We start from the raw sequence: 20,173 nt of genomic DNA on the forward strand, positions 1-20,173 counted from the left end.
CATATTTTTAGACACAGTTACTGTCACAACCATAACATGTCAACACCGTCACTTTTGTATAAAAAATATTAGATTAGATTATGGAATAAATGTATACTTTTTAAGAAGAGGTCTGATGCAGGTAGTAACAGGGGGAAACAAGATGGCTAATGTGAACAACTCATGCTTATCATGTGAAAGAGCAGGTTTTTGTCACCACCGTCAGACGTCACCACCGTCAGGTTTTCTGTCTGACGGTGATGACTGAAGTCTGAAAAATGCTTATAACAGTGCTCAGGATTGTTATTTTTTGTACCAAATAGTTAAATAAAGTTGTGAAGCAAGAAGCCATTGACTTGAGTGGTATAAATTTTGGAATTGTATGTTGTAATAACGCCACTGTCACCACCGTCAGATTAGTGTCACCACCGTCAGAGGCAGTTATTTGTTTTAAATAAATATGCTTACAATATGTTTCTTTGGTGCTGTTGAATTATTTAAGTATTAGTCTCTTTTAATACAAATATATGTTTTTAAAAAAAAAAAAAAAAAAAAAACATTTCAGTGACAGCCTAATAATTGGGAAAATGCCTATTTTATGAAAAAAATGCAAAATGAGGAGCTTGCACCGGTATATTGCTGAAGACCTTGGCCTATAATGATATACCTTCAGATTTTGTAATTTAACTCACTTTTTTTTTTCAAAATTAAAACCTGTTTTATCCAAATTCCCAAGAATCAGTGAGCTGTGACAGGTGGGTCTCTGTTGCCTGTGTGTGTGCTGGATTATGACCTGCCTCCTGGACCTGGCCTTGCCTCCCTGGTGCTGACGTACCGACGTACTGACGGTGAGCGTATTGTTTTCCTTCCGGTTCTTGAGCTGTGCTCGACTACTGTTTGTTGTTAGCAGATTTTAGCGTAATTTTCCACATTTAAATAATCCCAATCTGCATTACACTGGGCTTGTAACACATAACCGTTTTTACCAAGCATACAACCTTTCCTCCTCCTTAGCGCCTTTCTCTGCCCGTCGCTTGACATAGCTTAACTTAGCCTAACTGCTAGCGATGGCTTCCTCCTCTCCCTCCCTCTCCCCTTCCCTTTCCTGCTCGGCGTGCGGTATGTTTAGCTATTCCTCTGCCTCCTTTAGCGACCATGCTACTGGTAAATGTAAGAACTGTGATAGAATAGAAGCGCTAGAGGCGAGGCTCAGTGAGTTAGAAGCCCTGCTTCGCACCAAAGATAGCCAGCCAGAGGTAGCTAGCCAGTCCCAGTCCCCCCCCCCCCCCCCATAGCCGGTGTGAGTAGGACAAGCGTAGCCGCTACTCCCCCGACAGTCCCCGAGCAGCCGGGGGCGCAGGGAGGGCATGGCTGGGTGACTGCCCGAACAAAGCATAGCCGCAAAGCAAAGCACACAGGACTCCCCCAACCCCTTCACATTTCGAACCGATTTTCCCCACTCAGCAACACACCCGCTGAGAAACCATCTCTGATAATTGGAGACTCGATTATGAGAAATGTGAAGCTAGCCAAACCAGCGACCATAGTCAAATGCATTCCAGGGGCCAGAGCGGGGAACGTCGAGTCAAATTTGAAGCTGCTGGCTAAGGCTAAACGTAAATATGGTACGATTATTATCCACTGCGGCACAAATGACTCTCAGCAACGCCAATCGGAGGTCACTAAAATTAGTGCTGAATCGGTGTGTGCTTATGCCAAAACAATGGCGGACTCCGTAGTCTTCTCTGGACCCCTGCCAAATCTGACCTCGGATAAGATGTTTAGCCGCATGTCATCCTTCCGCCGCTGGCTGTCTAGGTGGTGTCCAGAAAATGATGTAGGCTTTATTGACAATTGGCATACATTCTGGGGAAAACCTGGTCTGATTAGGATAGACGGCCTCCATCCCACTTTGGATGGGGCAGCTCTCATTTCTAGCAATATGGACAAGTTTATTAGAACCAAAGCCTGACAACCCAGAGAGGAGACCAGGAGGCAGAGTTGCAGTCTTACACGCTTCTCTGTGCTTCCATTAGAGCAGCTACCCACCCAAATGCCCATAGTGACTGTATCTGCCCCCCGACCACTGAAACAAAAAACAAAAAGAGGAGGAATCAATCACAAAAACATGATAAAAATCAACACCTCCTCTACTAACGTAAATAGAGACAACTAGATAATTAAATGTGGGCTCTTGAATATAAGATCACTGTCTCCTAAATCACTACGAGTAAATGAGCTGATATCTGATTTGAATATTGATTTACTCTCCTTGACTGAAACCTGGCTTAATGAAAATGACTATGTGGGGATTAATGAGTCAACCCCCCCTAGCCATATTAATATTCATGTTCCTCGGGATGGTCGAGGCGGTGGAGTTGCAGCTATTTTTAACTCAAAATTGGCTATAACACCAAAACCTAAATTTAAGTATAACTCATTTGAAAGCCTAATTCTTATTATTTTTTATCCAGCTTGGAAGGCAGTTCAACCAATCTTATTTGCCATTATATACCATCCTCCTAACTCAGCGTATTCTGAATTTCTGTTGGAATTCCCAGATTTCTTATCAGATTTAGTTCTCAGTGCTGATAAAGTGATTATAGTTGGAGATTTTAACATCCATACCGACAAGGAAAACTCTCTTAACACGGCGTTCATTTCGTTATTGGACTCAACTGGCTTCTCTCAGAGAGTAAATGAACCTACCCATAAAGATAATCACACTCTCGACCTTGTCCTTACTTATGGAATTGACATTGAACATTTGACAGTGTTTCCACAGAATCCTCTCTTATCTGACCATTATCTGATTACCTCTGAATTCCTTCTTCAGGATTACCGTCCGCTTTTCTACTAGATGCTTATCTGATACTGCTGTTGCTAATTTTAAGGAGGAACTCCCATCAGCTCTGAGTTTATTACCAAGTCTAAATTTAACTAATGACTCTTATGCTTCCTTTAGTCCCTCGCAAATTGACAATCTCTTCGATAGTGTTGCAGCGTCACTTCGAACAACACTTGACGCCGTCGCCCCTCTTAAAAAGACTATAAAAGACTATAAAACAAAAGAGGTCAGCTCCATGGTATAACTCGCATACTCGTGAGCTGAAACGAACCTCACAGACACTTGAAAGGTTATGGCACTCTTCCAAAACGAAAGAATCTCGCTTATCCTGGCAAGATAGTCTAAAAATTTACAGAAAGGCCCTCCGCGTCGCTAAAACGGCCTACTACTCATCTCTGATAGAGGAAAACAAAAATAATCCCAGGTTTCTTTTTAGCACCCTAGCTAGACTTACAAAGAGTCATAACTCTACTGATCCTTGTATTCCGACAACTCTCAGTAGTAATGACTTTATGAACTTTTTTAATGATAAGATTCTAGCTATTAGAGATAAAACTGATAACATCCTTCCCACAATTGCCATTAACCAAACACCCCTTGAGAAATCTATCAAAGATAATAAGTTAGAGACCTTCTCCCAGATTAATCTATTGGAACTAACTTCAATTATCTCCTCCTCCAATTCATCTACATGTCTCCTAGACCCGATTCCAACCAAGCTGCTTAAAAAAGTATTACCTTTAGTTAGCACATCTCTTCTTGCTATGATCAATATGTCTTTATCGACTGGTTACGTGCCACAGTCCTTTAAAGTAGCTGTAATTAAACCACTCCTCAAAAAACCTACTCTTGACTCAGATGTCTTAGCCAAATATAGACCAATATCTAATCTTCCTTTTCTCTCAAAGATATTGGAGAAAGTAGTAGCTAATCAGCTCGTAGCTACTTACAGCAAAATGAACTATTCGAAAACTTTCAGTCAGGATTTAGAGCTCACCACAGTACAGAGACAGCTCTGGTTAGAGTTAGAAACGACCTCCTAACTGCATCAGATAATGGACTTCTCTCCGTACTTGTGCTATTGGATCTTAGTGCAGCTTTTGATACCATCAACCATCACATTCTACTACAGAGATTAGAGCACCTAATTGGCATTAAACAGCTTTAAACTGGTTTAAGTCCTATTTATTAGCCGACATCAGTTTGTTCATGTTAATAATGAATCCTCCTCCTGTGGAAAGGTAAAATATGGTGTTCCGCAGGGCTCCGTGCTTGGCCCTATTTTATTAATCTCGTATATGCTTCCTTTAGGTAATATTATCCGGAAATACTCTGTGAACTTCCATTGTTATGTGGACGATACTCAGTTGTACATATCCGTAAAGCCAAATGAAACCCATCAGCTAAGTAAACTTGAAGCCTGCCTTAAGGAGATAAAGGCCTGGATGGCCACCAATTTTCTACTATTGAACTCAGAAAAAACAGAAGTTATCATGTTCGGCCCTAAATACCTTAAGGAATCGGTTTCTAATGACATAGCTACTCTGGATGGCATTACTTTGGCCCCCAGCTCCACGGTAAGGAACCTCGGAGTCATTTTAGATGCAGATTTGTCCTTTACCTCCCATATTAAACAGATCTCTAAAACCGCCTTTTTTCACTTAAATAATATCTCAAAAGTCCGGCATATCTTGTCTCAGAGTGATGCAGAAAAATGAATCCACGGCTTTGTTACCTCTAGGTTAGACTACTGTAACTCCTTATTATCAGGTTGTACCAGCAAGTCGTTAAAGACTCTCCAGCTGGTCCAAAACGCTGCTGCACGTGTGCTGACTAGAACTAGGAGAAGAGATATTACTCCAATATTGGCTTCTTTACATTGGCTACCTGTAGAATCTAGAATAGAATTTAAAATTCTTCTCCTCACCTATAAAGGCTGAATTATGCTTCCGCGTAGGAAGAGCGGACGGAGGTTGTGCGGAGCTTACGGAGGTTGTGCGACCGCCGCAGGGCCTTGCCGCGCGCCTCCCAAAAATTGTAACTACGCGGACCCTCCGCAGCCCCACAAGAGCTGTGATTGGTCCGCCGAAGTACACTATTTCCGGCATTTCGTTGCAACCGGCATCACATTCCTGTTGTTGTGCCGTCAGCGCCGTTTTTTTTTTTTTTTTTTTTTTTTTTTAAAAACTGTTGTGTCTCGACTCGTCGGTTGTGTTTGAAAACTTTGGAGAGTGCCCGCACCTAAACAACTCGTCCACTCGCCACAGAAGAGCAGCGACCATACGTCACAGGGTCTACGTTGGTGGGAGGAGAATTGCTCTGTGTGTTTGCAGAGGTATGTTGGACACACACGCGCTGCGTAGGAAATGCGTGCTTCGCACAACCCCCGTACGCTCTTCCAACGCTGAAGCATAATTCAGCCTTAACGATTTAATGGGCAGGCACCATCTTATCTGAAAGAGCTTATAGTTCCTTATCACCCTGCCAGAGCACTGCACTCCCAAAATGCAGGTTTATTGGTGGTTCCCAAAATCTCTAAAACTAGATCAGGAGGCAGATCCTTCCAATTCCAGGCTCCATGTTTGTGGAACAATCTTCCTATCTCAGTTCGGAGGGCAGATTCACTCTCTATCTTTAAGAGTAGACTTAAAACTTTCCTTTTGACAAAGCTTATAGTTAGGGTCGGCCCAGGTTGCCCCAGACCAGCCCTTAGTTATGCTGCTATAGGCTTAGACTGTCGGGGGACTTCATATCATGCTCTGAGCACTTTCCTCTCTTCTAATTTTTCTCTTCCCTCTTCCTTTCTTCTTCTTCCTGTCCCCCTCTATACCCCCCCTTTTTACTCAGTGCATGCTATTGTTCCAGAGTCCACTGCCCCTTTGCTTTCATTGTGCTTTCTGTGTCTTGTCTAGGTCATACTGTCCTGCTCATCCTGGAAGGTCATCCAGCTGCAGATGAGATGGCTAGATGCTGCGTGTCACTTCCTTCTAGACTACCTGTTCAGGATACCCTGCTGTTTCTGCTGTTGTCTGCTGTCCCAGTTTGTCCCTATCTCCCTGTCTCTGTCTCCTTGTCTCTCTCTCTCCCCTCCCACCCAACCGGTAGAGGTAGATGACCGCCCGCCCTGAATCTGGTTCTACCTGAGGGTTCTTCCCGTTAAAGGGGAGTTTTACCTTGCCACTGTCGCCAAGAGCATGCTCAGGAGGGAATCTGTTGGGTTTCTTGTTTTCCTACTATAATTTGTAGAGCATGGTCTTTTACCTGCTCTACCTGTAAAGCGTCATGAGATAACTTCTGTTGTGATTTGACGCTATATAAATAAAGACTGATTGATTGATTGATTGATGGGCAGCAGATGTTTATCTTTTCAACTAACAGACAGCTATCTGTAGATATTCTGTTTTTAATTGAGCTATACTGAACAGTGCAGCTGTTCAAACTTCTACTGTCTCGAGCTGGAAAACAGCCTGTCCACCATCACAAGACATACATAGTAATTGCATTTACATACTAACTGCTGCACAATAAACAGAGTGATGTCATATCTTGCAGTAATCTAACAGGCCAGAGTGGCATATCATCTTGTACCGTCAAACAGTAGAAGAGCAACAACAAAAATTTCCAACATATTGGAAAATGATCAGGATGTCCCAGACTGCATGCATCAGGGATGTGAAGTGCTGACCTCACATTATGCAAACATAGACGTGGTATTTCTACACTGACTTCTTGTCTGGAACTGTATGGAACGCCAAAATCAGCTGTTATATCACATAGTGTGTGCCTTGTCTTAGTTAACAGTTCACCCTTTGGATGTATATGATGCCTCGAATACTGACTATATTTATGCACGGCTATGTAGAATCTCAGTACATGATTTTTTAAAAAAATGTGAACCACAATATAAACACTGAACAGCACACATTTAACAAGTACTGCCTTTGGGGAGCCCCGATATTTCACTTGGTACAGCGCACACCACCTGTTAAGGCTTGCCACAGTGTCAGTGGGTTCGAATCTGAGCCTAGGCACCAGCCTATGCATATCATCCTCTCTCTTTCCACCCTGCCCTTCTCGTCTCTCTCTACTGTAACTATCAAATAAAGCAGAAATGCAAAAAAAAAGAAGAAAAAAAGTAAAAAGTGCTGTCTTTGAGGAAAACAAATCTTAAGACTGAGCATAGATGGATTCAGTGTTTTGCACTCATGAGCATGAATTTTCCAACGGTATTTTGACACCAAAACAAACCTTACATCATCACCATCATTTGTTTTTACAGTTAGGTCCATTGATGTTTGGAGAGGCACACAATATTTATAATTTGGAGTGGAAATTTTTAAAGGGAGTAATCAAGACGTGATTGAATGCAGACTTTCAGCTTTAATTTAAGGGGTTGAACAAAAATATGGCATTAACCGTTTATGAATTACAGACAGTTTTATACATTATCACCCCATTTTGGAAGAAAAACCCATTCACAATGTCTAGGGAAGTCAAGGACACTCTTGAGGTAGGTGTATCATTGTCAAATCTACAGTGAAGAGACATTGGCGGGAAAATAAATGCAGATGGTATACTTGCAAGATGCAAATCACTGGTGTCATTCAAAAACAGGAAGACCAGATTTGACTTTGCAAAAACAACTAAAAAAGCCTGCCCAATTCTGCAACAAGTTTCTCAGGACAGATGAAACGAATGAAAGATTAACTTGTACCAGAATGATGGGAAAAGAAAAGTGTGGAGAATGGAAGGAACAGCTCATGGCCCAAAGCATATCACATCATCTGTCAAACATGGTGCAGACAGTGTGGCATGGGCATGTATGGCTGTCAGTGGAACTGGATCACTAGTGTTTATTGATGATGTCACTGCTGATGGAAGTAGCAGGATGAATTCTGATGTTTTTAGGGCAATACTATCTGCTCAGATTCCGCCAAATGACACAAAACTGATAAGTTGGCGCTTCACAGTGCAGATGGACAGTGACCCAAAACAAGTGGAATATTCTTCAATGGCCAAGTCAGTCCCCAGACCTCAACCCAGTTGAGCATGCTTTTCACTTGATGAAGACCAAATTTAAGGTGGAAAGACTCACAAACAAGCAACAACTGAAGGCACCTGCAGTAAAGGCTTGGCAGAGAGTCTCAAGGGAAGAAACTCAGAATTTGGTGGGTCAATATATAATTGCAGGACTTTTTAAGTCCATGGGATATATCTAACACACACTTTTATTAAAAGTTAAAATAAATGATTTTTTTTTTATGTTTATACATCATCATGTTTTCACAAATACCATCATTTTTGGTTGCCATGGCAGCGGGCATAGACGCAGCGGCTACAGCTCTCCACTCTCGGTGCCGTATTATATGTTTTTGTATGTGTGAACAGTTGTGTTTTTAGCTTAAAACACCACCTTATGTTGGGCAATGTACGCGTACAGTCATCAGCACCTTTTGAGCTTGGGATTGTGCTGCGAGGTACCATTTTCGCCGGACTTTCATCGCTACCAGGACATTCCGGAGGACGCCGAGGCTGCAGGGCACGCCGCCTCCCAGCATTTTCCAGCGCCAGGTCCATGGCGAACACGGGATGACGAACTGTGCTTGCACATCCAACAAGTGTTTCCGTGACTGTTGCATTTTTTCTGATATCAGAGACATGGCTGCAGCCATCTATTACTCGACTTGGCTATTCAACTAGCAAGATGCACGATGCTTTCTATTCTCCCGTGCACCGAAAGGACTGAGCCCTAATTTCATTGCATTATTATACGTATATGATTGTGCAATGACAATAAAAAAATCTATCTATCTATCTATTATTTATTATGGAAACAATCACTTATTAATAAAAAATGGCTGGAAATCACTAAAATGTCAACTAAATAACCGTCCGAATTTAATAACAGCCACCATCTAATTGGCTAATAAATAATAATATGAGCTTATTCAAAAATTATTTTGATCATTTTATTTTTATGAAGTTGAAATAATCATGGCAGATTTTTTGGCAATATATCAAATACTATATGAAAAATAACACATTTTATCTGTGTCCGAGAAATCACTTTCAACTAAGTTACTGACTGAAAAAACGCCTCTCAAGGAGGTGTGTTTTTTCCAAATCACATGACGTGCACCACATGATGTCATTTCCTCTTGATGAAAAGACTGGCAAGTCTCCAAGGTATGTTCTCTCTCCTCTTTCTTAATTATTTATTATGAAGTAGTGTGTGAGTCAAGTCTGTATTTACTGAATGTCAACAGTGTTACTGTAATATCATTATAAATAAAACATTACCTCAAACAATGAGTTTAGCAAATATTACTGTGTTACATAAAACTGGCAAAGATCCTCTAGAATGTTCATCATATAGACCCATAAGCCTTCTAGACCATGACTATAAAATCATCACTTAAGTGTTAGCAAAAAGATTAGAAACCATCATGCCCAAGTTAATCAACCCAGATCAATCTGGATTTATTAAGGGAAGGTACTCTACCGATAATATCAGAAGATTGTTAAATATAACTAATCATTTAGATGTTAATCGAAGACCTTCTCTGCTCCTATCTTTGGATGCGGAGAAGGCCTTCGATAGGGTTGAGTGGAATTTTCTTTTTAGTGTATTACATAAACTAAACATGGGCTCAAATTTTATCAAATGGATTAAAGCAATTTATCAAACTCCCAAAGCAGCAGTCATTACCAATGGTTTGACGTCTGATTTTTTTCCATTGATGAGAGGAACAAGACAGGGGTGCCCACTGTCAAGCTCACTGTTTGCTGCGGTGATTGAAATATTAGCTACATGTGTACGAGACAATACTAATATAGAGGGAGTGTATATTGACAAGGATGAACATAAAATATCCCTAAATGCTGACTACATAGTTTTATATATTAATAGTCCAGAAAACTCCTTACCACACCTGTATAACACAATTGAACAGTTTGGAAAATACTCAGGATACAAGATAAACTATAATAAATCAAATGCATGTCTCTTACACATGAACCTATCAGAAAATATGCAGAAAACATATCCATTTCAGTGGTCTCCAGAAGGCTTTAAATATTTGGGAGTACACTTTACACCACAATTGAATGATTTATTCAAAAATAATTATATTCCTCTTACAAACGAAATCAAGGCAGATCTAGGTAGATGGATTAAATTACCTTTGTCTTTGTTAGGAAGAATAAACGTCATTAGGATGAATATTCTTCCAAGGTTAAATTTTCTTTTCCAAACCCTGCCTTGTTATTTATCCACAACTTTTTTCAATACCTTGAACAATCATATCTCAAAATTTATTTGGTCCAATAAGAAACCAAAGGTTAAGTTACTGACTCTTATGAAACCCGAAGTAATGGGCAGGCTAGGGCTCCCCAATTTCCAGTATTATTTTTGGTCAGCTCAACTTCGTGACTTCATGGTCACTGGGAAGACCAGACTCACGTTGGGTACAGACTGAAGCAGGATATGTTGATCCTATACCTTTGAACTCACTTATATTTATAAAATAATCTAATTAAATAAAAAACATAGAGCAGTATTTCACTGTTGTTAACACCCTAGCTGCATGGAAAGATTGCTCAACAAAGTTTGGTATTACTAAATGCATCTCTGTCTACTCACCTATTTATCAAAACCCTGATCTAAACAAATATCTATTTTCAACTGATGTAAGTAGGTGGAGACACTTGGGGATATCTCAGCTTATAAATCTGTTTCATAAGAACATGCAAATAAAATCATTTTATGAGTTAAGAACAGAATTTAATATCCCTAATGTGGATTTCTTAAAATATATGCAAATTCAGAGTATCATACGTTCACTTATTAAAGAAAATAAGTTGAATTTTGAATTGACAGAGCTGGAAGAGGAACTAACAACTTCAACCACAGTTAAAGGTAAAATTAGTGAATTGTACGATACTCTTAATAAAGGAAGCCTGACAGTTTTTCCAATGCTGTTAAAAATTTGGGAGACAGGTCTGGTAATACATTTTGAAATATATGTGATAGAGTACATTTCCCATTTACAAGTAACAAAATCAAAGAAACGAAAATCAAAGTTCATTCATAAACTCTATCTTACTCCCATAAAAATGCATAAAATATCTAAAGAAAATTCACCAAACTGCCCAAGATGTAAAATCAAAGAAGGAACATTCTTACACATGTTCTGGCAGTGTGAAATTAAATAGTTTCTGGAACAGGATTCATTTATTTACAAAATCAGTCTTAAAACTAGAATTTGAGATGTCTCCATGTTTTTACCTCCTAAATGATATAGCTGTTATTTAGATCAAAAGAAATACAGACTGTTAATTACCATAATAACCTTTTTTGCCAAGAAATGTATTCTTCTTTTATGGAAAAGTGAATGTTCACCAACATTTAGTATGTTTTTGGACCACATAGCACAATTTCTTCCTTTGGAAAAAATAACTCTTGAAAGGCATAATGTGGGTCACTTGTTCCACGATCTGTGGCATCCGTTGTTCACTCAAATTGAAAGACATGACTTATCTGATTGGTCACTGTTTGTGTATTGTAATTGCATTTGTGGATCTTCGATGAATTTTTCTGTGATTGTGTTGTTTCATTTTCTTTTTGTATTTTCTTTTTGTATTTTCTTTATTCAATTATTGTTTCTTTTTTGTTGTTTTTTTTGTCATTTATGTGGGTTTGTATGGGGTGATGGATTGGGGTAGGTGTAGGGCATACTTGTACAACTATGAAACGAATGAATACTGACCTTTTCTTGTAATTGAAGGAAAATAAAAAAGAAGATAAATAAATAACATTGTCAACTATGATACCTGTCAACTATGTTACCCTGCAAAGGTAACTTAGTGGACTAAAAGTGGCATAGTTGAAACTCATGATATGTTCTTGACACTTTTTTATAGGTTTCAGGAGTTCATTTAATAATACATTTGCAGTAAATAAAAAAAAAACATTGTTTTTAATAAATATTCTTAAAGTAAACTTGTTTTTCAGGAAAATGCCACTATCTGTTGCAGAAAAACAGCATTGTTACCATGCACGGAGAGATGCTGACCCTGTAAATGGGAGGCATACTTTTTGACTGAATTTTGACTGAATGGAACACTACTTTGTTTAATGTGCTATTTTGGTTAAGTTTTGCACTAAATTTAAAGCACTTTTGTTTTTTGTTCAATGATTTGACTGAAAGAATTACTATTTTCTGTGTTCACTTTTTTGACTCACATTTGATGACACTTTTGTCTTGTTTTTTGAAGATTATATGAAATAAGGGGTTCGAATTTTTTAAAAAAGGTAATTCTTCTTATTAATTGGGGATTACAATTAAACATGTAGGTAAATGGACACATATTCTGCCAGAAACAAAGCATTTTTTAATATCTGGTGTGTATCCAAAGTTAAAACTTTACTGTTTTTGTCCGTAACATAGTTGACCAAATAATCACTTAAATAAATATCTGAAATCAGTATGAGCTTGAGCTTGGAAATTACTAAAAATATAACATTTCAGGGGTACTTTTTAAGGAAAAAAATAAATATATTGGCAAAAATTTACTTTTTCTCCAGAAATTTACAAACTCAAAAAGTCTCGCAATTATATATTGACCCTGGTGATGTCAATGTGTTCCAGACTTCAGACAGTCATAGACAGCAAAGGATTTTCCTCCAAATATTGAATATAGTCCTTATAATTACAGTTGTGTATGCTATGTATAGTTTGTCCAACTACTTTTGAGCCTCTGAAAATGGGATGACAATGTATGGAACTGGCTGTAATTCCTAAACACTTAATGTCATATTTTTGCTCAAACCCTTAAATTAAAGCTGCAAGTCTGCACTTCAATCACGTCTTGATTGCTCCTTTTCAAATCCACTGTGGTGGTGTACAAGGGCAAAATTATAAAAATTGTGTCACCTAACTGTAGATCTATGGCTTGCCGCTGTTGTTTCTACAGGGATTTACACAGAAAAAAAAGTGGAAAAACAGAAACAAAGAATGTGGTGTAGACAGTGCACAGAGAGGGGAGCTTGGTGTTATGGACTGTATTCGTTGCACAAAAAGATATGGGATTGTTTTGCTGATCTTTGCAAAGACGCGGCTATCTAGCATCCAGTATTATGACAGAGCATCTTAGCTGTCTAAAGCCAAATAGTCTGTGGTTATCTGACCACAGATTTTTCCAAACAACCTATTTCCCCTCCTCCTCCTTCTGCCAATTCACAGCTTTTGCTGGCTGTTGAATATTCCTGTCACAATTTGAATCTTTGATATAAATACACTTAACAATTAGGGAAGGATTAAGTCCAATAAAATATGACAAACATGTTTGATTGAATCAGAACCTAGCCGACTTGTACTAGATGAGGAAAAATTTGAGTCTTTCACTGACACACATAACAATTACAGCAAAAACTCTGTGGTGCAGCTACCTTCAATAGCCCTGGACCACCCAGGACTCTGCCCAATGTCAAACTGTTTCCAAATCAGCCTTGAAAATCATGTAACCTACCTTAACAAGGTCAGGCTAAGGTCCAGTATTTTTAACCAGTGTTTCCCAAGGACAAACACGTTGACCAGGACTGAAACAGACATGCACACACACTACTGTTCTCACCCTGCTGTATGGGCTGTTGTTGGTGGAACTCTAGCGGCGCTACAATGAAGCTCGTCTGACCCAGTGGGCTCCAATGGTGCAGCACCTTGAGTGTCCACACGCCAGGCCTCAGTGGTGGGCTCAGTGGTGGCCGATAGTGGGTGAACTCGGCAGCAGCGTCCACCAGGATGTCATAGGTGGCAGCGATGACATTGGTAGGGTCAATCCACACAATGGTTGCTGTCAGGTTGCTCTGGCTGCGGCTCCAGCGCTGCATAGCCACTGGCTCATCCTCCGGCCCCAGGAGACCCCCCCAGTTCCTGAAGAGACGCTCCTTAGGGTCCCAGTCAGTCCCCACCTGCAGTTAAGGGAAAAGGGAGAGTGTTGGAGTCAATGTTGAGTGGCACTAATGTGTGATTAAGCTACACCATCAATTACCTCAGGACAGAGTTATGTTTTTGCCCCATTCTATACATTTGTTTGTTAATTGGTTGAAAAAGGGACATGTCAGTGATCAGCGTCACCGGTCATCAAAAGCCATATCACTTCTAAATTTATTTATTTATTTATTTATTTGCACCATAATACAGAGACAATTACATAGATAAAAAAAAAAAACAACAACAATAATACAGAAAGTGCTGGAGAGGTAAAAAAAAAAACCCAAAATGGGCTTATTCAAGGAAACCTCCCCAAAAATGAAGATAAGATAACAAATAAAATAAAATACTCAAAATTCAAGTAACGACAAAAACAACAACAACAACAACAACAACAACAAAAGTACAAATACCATATTATAACACCAAAAAACAGTGTGAATTAAGAGTAAAAGTGAAAATGAAATAATTAGGTAGAAGCTGTAGAGTCTTGGTGTATTAGATAGGACTTTAGTCTAGACTTAAAATTAATCAGAGATGTAAATGTTTTCGCTAAATGAAAGTATGAATTCCAAAGTAATGAACCTCTGTACGTAATGAAAATTGACTTTGTGTGGTACGGCAAAAGGGAGTATGAAGTTTAACGGCATGTCTTGTATTGTGAGAATGAACCTCATTAAAAGAATTCATTAAAAGATTTAGCAAGCAAATGTGGAGAGTGAATATATTTGTAAATAAATATGCAGGATTGAAGGATATTAATGTCATAAATTGACAAAATGTTAAGTTTTTCAAATAGAGGAGCAGATGGAGTTGATAGATTAGAAGAGGTGGCTAGCCTAACAAATTTCTTTTGTGTGAGGAATAATTTCTGTAAATTTGTCGGGTATGTACTTGCCCAGACAATGTTGCAATAACTGAGATGAGGATAAATTAAACTATAATACAGTGTATTTTTCTGATGATACCAATAGACTTCATCACTTTGTTATTAACAAGCTTAATATGCTCTGTCCATGACAACCTCTCATCAATCAAAACCCCCAAGAATTTGGTGGACGAAACCTGGAGTATATCATTTCCATCAATTGAAATCTTGGTATTGGATTTACAGTACTTTTTATTTTTGCCTGTGAATATAATAAAGTTGGATTTTTTTGTATTTAATGATAGCTTATTTATCTGGAACCATTCAGAGAATTTCTTTATTCCAGAATTAGCTTCACTAATTAATGCATCAAAATTGTTGTTGGTCAAAATCAAATTTGTATCATCAGCAAAAAGTATGGGTAGTATAGTGGAAGACACAGAAGCCAAATCATTTATGTAAACAAGGAACAATAACGGACCAAGTATGGAGCCCTGGGGAACACCATATGTTAACTGGGCTCTAGAGGATGCACAACCATTAACAGACAAATTGTTCACGATTAGAAACATAACTAGCAAGCCAACTAAATAAAAAATCCTGAAAACCATAACGATTTAATTTAGAAAGCAAAATAGTGTGGTCAACAGAATCAAAAGCTTTGGACAAATCTAAAAAAATACCTAATGCATATTCATTGTTATTTATGGCTGAATACATTTTTTCTACCAGCTGTAAGAGGGCCATATCAGTAGAGTGGTTTTCCTGAAAACCATATTGGTGCTTGTAAAAAAAACACTGTGTTTATTTAGATGAAATAACATTCTTTTATATACCAGCTTTTCTAAGATTTTAGAAAAACATGGTAAAATAGAAACTGGTCGATAATTATTAAATAATCTTTGCTCCCCAGTTTTATGAAGGGGGATAACTTTGGCAATTTTTAAATCTTTAGGCATACACCCTGTCTGAAATGATAAGTTGAAAACATATGTTAATGGTTCCAAAATAGATGAAGACACATATTTAATCAACGAAGAACCAATATCGTCATGACCTGCAGCAGACAGTTTCAATTTACCCATGATTTCCAGCACCTCTACTATGTTAGTGTTTTCAAACTGGAGAAGGGGGGAGAAATTGCCCTTTATTTAATCCAAAGGGTTACCATTGGATGATTTAATGTTCTTTGACAGGGAAGCACCCACTTGAGCAAAAAAAATATTAAATTCACAAGAAATGACATATAGATCATTTAGTGTTACACCACCAGAGCGGGAGCTATTTGTGCAAGTCGAGGTTCTGGTTAGACTGTTGTTGGTGCTGCCAGCATCCACCTGTGAAGCTGAGAGGAGTTTTAGTACCCTGAGAAGGCTCAAAACGTGGCTAAGAGCCACCATGATCCAGGACAGACTGAACAGTGTTGTTGTGTGTCATATGCATAGAGACCAAATTGACCTGCTGGATAGATATTTCTAGTCTCCAGTCTCCTGCTGAAAAACACCTCCACAGCATGATGCTGCCACCACCATGCTGCACTGTTGGGTATTCGGCAGGTGATGAGTGGTGCATGGTTTCCTCCTGACATAATGTTTGGAATTGAGGCCAAATAGTTCAATAGTTAGAGTCCTTCAGGTGCTTTTTTGCAAACTCCAAGCGAGCTTTCATTGAGGAGAGGCTTCCGTCTAGCCACTCTGACATAAAGCCCAGATCAGTGGAGGGCCACGTTGATGGTTGTCCTTGTGGAACTTTGTCCCATGCCCACACAGGATCTCTGGAGCTCAGTCAGAGTGACCATCGGGGTCTTGGTAACCTTTCTTACTAAGGCCCTTCTCCCACGATTGCTCAATTTGGCCAGGCGACCAGCTCTTGGCAGAGTCCTGGTTGTGCCAAACTTCTTCCATTTGTGAATTATGGAGGCCACTGTGCTCTTGGGAACCTTCATTGCAGCGGAAATTGTTTTTGTAGTCTTCCCCAGATCTGTGCCTTGCAACAATCCTGTCTCTGAGCTCTGCAGGCAGTTCCTTTGACCTCATGGCTTGGTTTTTGCTCTGATATGCATTGTCAGCTGTGAGGCCTTCTACAGAGTGTGCCTTTCCAAATCATGTCCAATCACTTTAATTTACCACAGGTGGACTCTAATCAAGGTGTAGAAACATCTCAGCAATGATCAAGAGAAATGGGAGTCCCCTGAGCTAAATGTCAAGTGTTATTGCACAGGTTCTGAATACTTATGTCAATGTGATATTTCAGGTTTTCCTTTTCAATAAATTTGCAAAAATTTCCAAAATTCTGTTTTGACATTGTCATTATGGAGTACTGAGTGTAGATTAATGAGAGAAAAAATGAATTTAAATGATTGTAGCATCAGGCTGCAACATAACAAAAGTGAAAAAAGTGAAGGGGATCTGAATACTTTCTGATTGCACTTATGTTTGTGTATACCGTATTTCCCAAATTAATCGCCCGGGCGTTTAATACGCAAAATCAACTTGGACCCCAGGCGTTTAAAAGAACCAGGCGGCTATTCGCGGCAGGCCTTTATTTATTTTTGCACAGACCTGCACCAGGCCATTATTGTGATGACAGTTACTGTCCAACATATTTATAGTCTGTCGATTTAAGATTACGGTACACCCTTTTTTTCTAACGTTAGCTAGCGCTCTTATTTTGACAGAAAACGGAAGTGCTGCACAGTTATTGTGCGGCTAACTGTTTACTTATGCAAAAATAAGGTGAATAGCCTTATTTTGGGTTATCTCAATATAATGCAAATAATCGCCCCGGTGGTTATTTGGGTGGGCGTTTAATACGCAAAATGGGTGCAGACCCCAGGCGTTTATAAGAACCAGGCGGCTATTTGCGGCCGGGCGATTAATTGGTGAAATACGGTAGATATAATGGGAGTGATGAGCCAATATGAGTAAATATGTTACGCCCCCTATGTTGGAGCCTACATGTAGATGCTGGGGTGATGGAGGGGCTGAAATAGCAAGCAGAAATACAAGATAGCAGTGGCATTGGCATGTCAGAGGGAGAGATGGGAAATGCTGCAGCTTAAATAGACTACCAAAATGGGGAATGTGAGTGAGTGAGTAGTGCAGCTCCAGCTGCTGCCTGAACTTTGCTGCTGAGTAGTGCAGCTCCAGCTGCTGCCTGAACTTTGCTGCTGAGTAGTGCAGCTCCAGCTGCTGCCTGAACCCTAAAATCCAGAAGTGCAACCAACCCCCCTCCCCCCACCCCCACCCCACCCCCCATTAAAAAAACAAACAAAACTTTTTACTGTGAAGTCACGAAAATTAAATATGCTGTGATGTTAACCATCCTGCATTGGCGTCTAGTTTCCACGAGACACTAGGGAGACAGGTGATGACAAAATTTCATTTTGGCATGAACTACTCCTTGAAGGAATCCTGTCTGTGTGTGTGTGTGTGTATGGTTTCCCAGTTTGAACAGAGAGGATGTTAATTAGAGATGCAGTGATCAGTTTGTTGGGGGCCGATTACAATTACAGTTTTTTTAAACAGTGTATTTGTCCGATCAATGATCTGATCAACTGTAGTGGTGCATTTTACAGTTTCTACTTTCTGCGAACAGTGCTGCATCACGTAAGTGCACAGCAAGCATAAACAGTAAAGTTTATATCTAAGACAGCAAAAAGAGCACAAGCATTTACAGAACAGGTCCATTCTCTTTCAAAAAACAGTTCTTTTGAATGATCTGAATCTTGAATTTGTATTTCTCCTGAAAAAGATACATACTCTCAATTACTCTATCTTATAAATAGTGATTTATGTTTCAGACAAAATAATTAAAAGTAATTGGAAGCACTACTACTGTAGTGTAAACACTACTACTGTACGATTGTTTGCATAACATTGTAGCATCTCAATATGGTTTCATGAATTTTATTTCCAGAGCTGCATATTGTGTACTGCTCTGGAAATATTCTCTCTGCTCTGATGTCAAAATGAATAGTTACCAACTACAAAATATTTTTGGTTTCAATCCCAAAAAATATCCCTATAACAGGGCAGTCATATTTGAGCTCCATTAAATTCAATAGAAATGCATGAGAGGGCAGGGAAAAACATATTTTTATCCGTCTCCAAAGAAATATTGTCTCCTCACTCCGAACAAAGGTCAAACTTTGCATGCATAACAAATGCGCATGCAAATTTACGTCATGGTAACCTCTGGGCCACTGTCCTGCATGGATCCGGTTTGAAACCCATGTTGTACCCAAACCAGCACAGCTCAACCCACATCAATTCTGGACCTAAACCTTTAGAGCATCCCACCTCAAATACAGCTCCATATTCTCTTTTAAGGCCAGTTTAAATTCACCAGTTTAAATGAAATCATTTTCAAATGCTGCAGAGAAAAGTTGCAGTGGTGTAAAATTTCCCCTGTCTCACCTGGAATCAAGCTGGCTGTTGGCACTCTGCTGTGACTCAGCTTGTCAAGTCGCAAATGGCTGGGTTCAGAATGTTATAGTGTTATATAGTCTGTTTTTCCTCTATATCCATGGGCTGGATCTCATCTGTTGTCAAAGAGCACCATGTTATCATAAACCATTCATCTGGTAAAATGCTGTGCTGGTAGTTTGTGTTTTCTTGGTGTGTTACCATACTATTAGATATTTTTATTAGCATTAATATGATACAACTTTGTTCAGCTCCAAAGTGATGGCGACAGAGACAGTATGTCTCTGGATGTGAGACACTAACTGCTTTAAAAGAAAACCCAACTGTGGAATATCCATCTTATAAATTTCAAAGCATAAAGATATCATGGCACTCACCATGTTACCAGTTTTCAAAGTGAAGAAATTCTTGATTTCCTCCATGGGGAATACCAAGGAAGAGAGCATCCATTTATCTGAGTTAACACAGTAAACAGCATGTTATCAAAATGAGGGATGCCCCCCAAAACCTGGTTCCAAATGAGAACCATATCTAAATTAGGAAAACCTAGAGTATCGATATGGTCTAGCAATAAGGACTGGCAAGGGGCAATGCTCTCTCTCTCTCACAAACACACACTCACACACCCCCACACTGGCACCTGCATCTAGTCAGACCAGCAGGCATAGAAGACATGGCGGAGAGAACTAAAAGTTCTAAAATTTTCTTGTATTCTCCTAAAGTCTGTGATGATAGCACTCGTTGCTGTGAGTATAACAGAGGTAACACTACCAATTTATCAAAACATCTGCAGAGCGAGCATTTGGGTCATTCTATAATTTTGGGACATTTTGAGACATTTTGAGATTTCCAATATACATATTTTTCCCTGAAAAAGAAGTGTGTAAATGTTATGTTTTTAGTAATTGGCAAGCTCCAGCATTATTGATTTCAGATATTTATTAAATAAAAGGAGATATCAACTGATCATTTTGTCAACTATGTTACGGACAAAAACTGTCAAATTGTAACTTTGGATAAATGCCAGATATTAAAACAGCCACTATTCATGGACATG

General features: G+C 39.2%; 1 protein-coding gene across 3 annotated transcripts in view; it reads right to left on the reverse strand.

Moving 5' to 3' along the window:
• The window catches only part of LOC115364029 (xylosyltransferase 1-like), a 178,346-nt gene that overhangs the window by 26,825 nt on the left and 131,348 nt on the right, over positions 1-20,173 (reverse strand). The window contains exons 10-12 of one of the 3 annotated variants that reach the window (XR_003928631.1): positions 19,494-19,570; positions 19,108-19,232; positions 13,671-13,799 (exon numbers count right to left, since the gene is read on the reverse strand). Coding sequence is in view for 2 of the 3 variants with exons in the window: in XM_030058437.1 (XP_029914297.1) it covers positions 13,463-13,799 (337 nt within the window). In the remaining variant the exon portion in view is untranslated. Of the gene's footprint in view, positions 1-13,462; positions 13,800-19,107; positions 19,233-19,493; positions 19,571-20,173 lie in introns of those variants that run through there. The other 2 variants (XM_030058438.1, XM_030058437.1) reach the window with 2 other exon arrangements.

This window comes from Myripristis murdjan, chromosome 8, assembly GCF_902150065.1.
Source record: "Myripristis murdjan chromosome 8, fMyrMur1.1, whole genome shotgun sequence".
Lineage (NCBI taxonomy): Eukaryota > Metazoa > Chordata > Actinopteri > Holocentriformes > Holocentridae > Myripristis > Myripristis murdjan.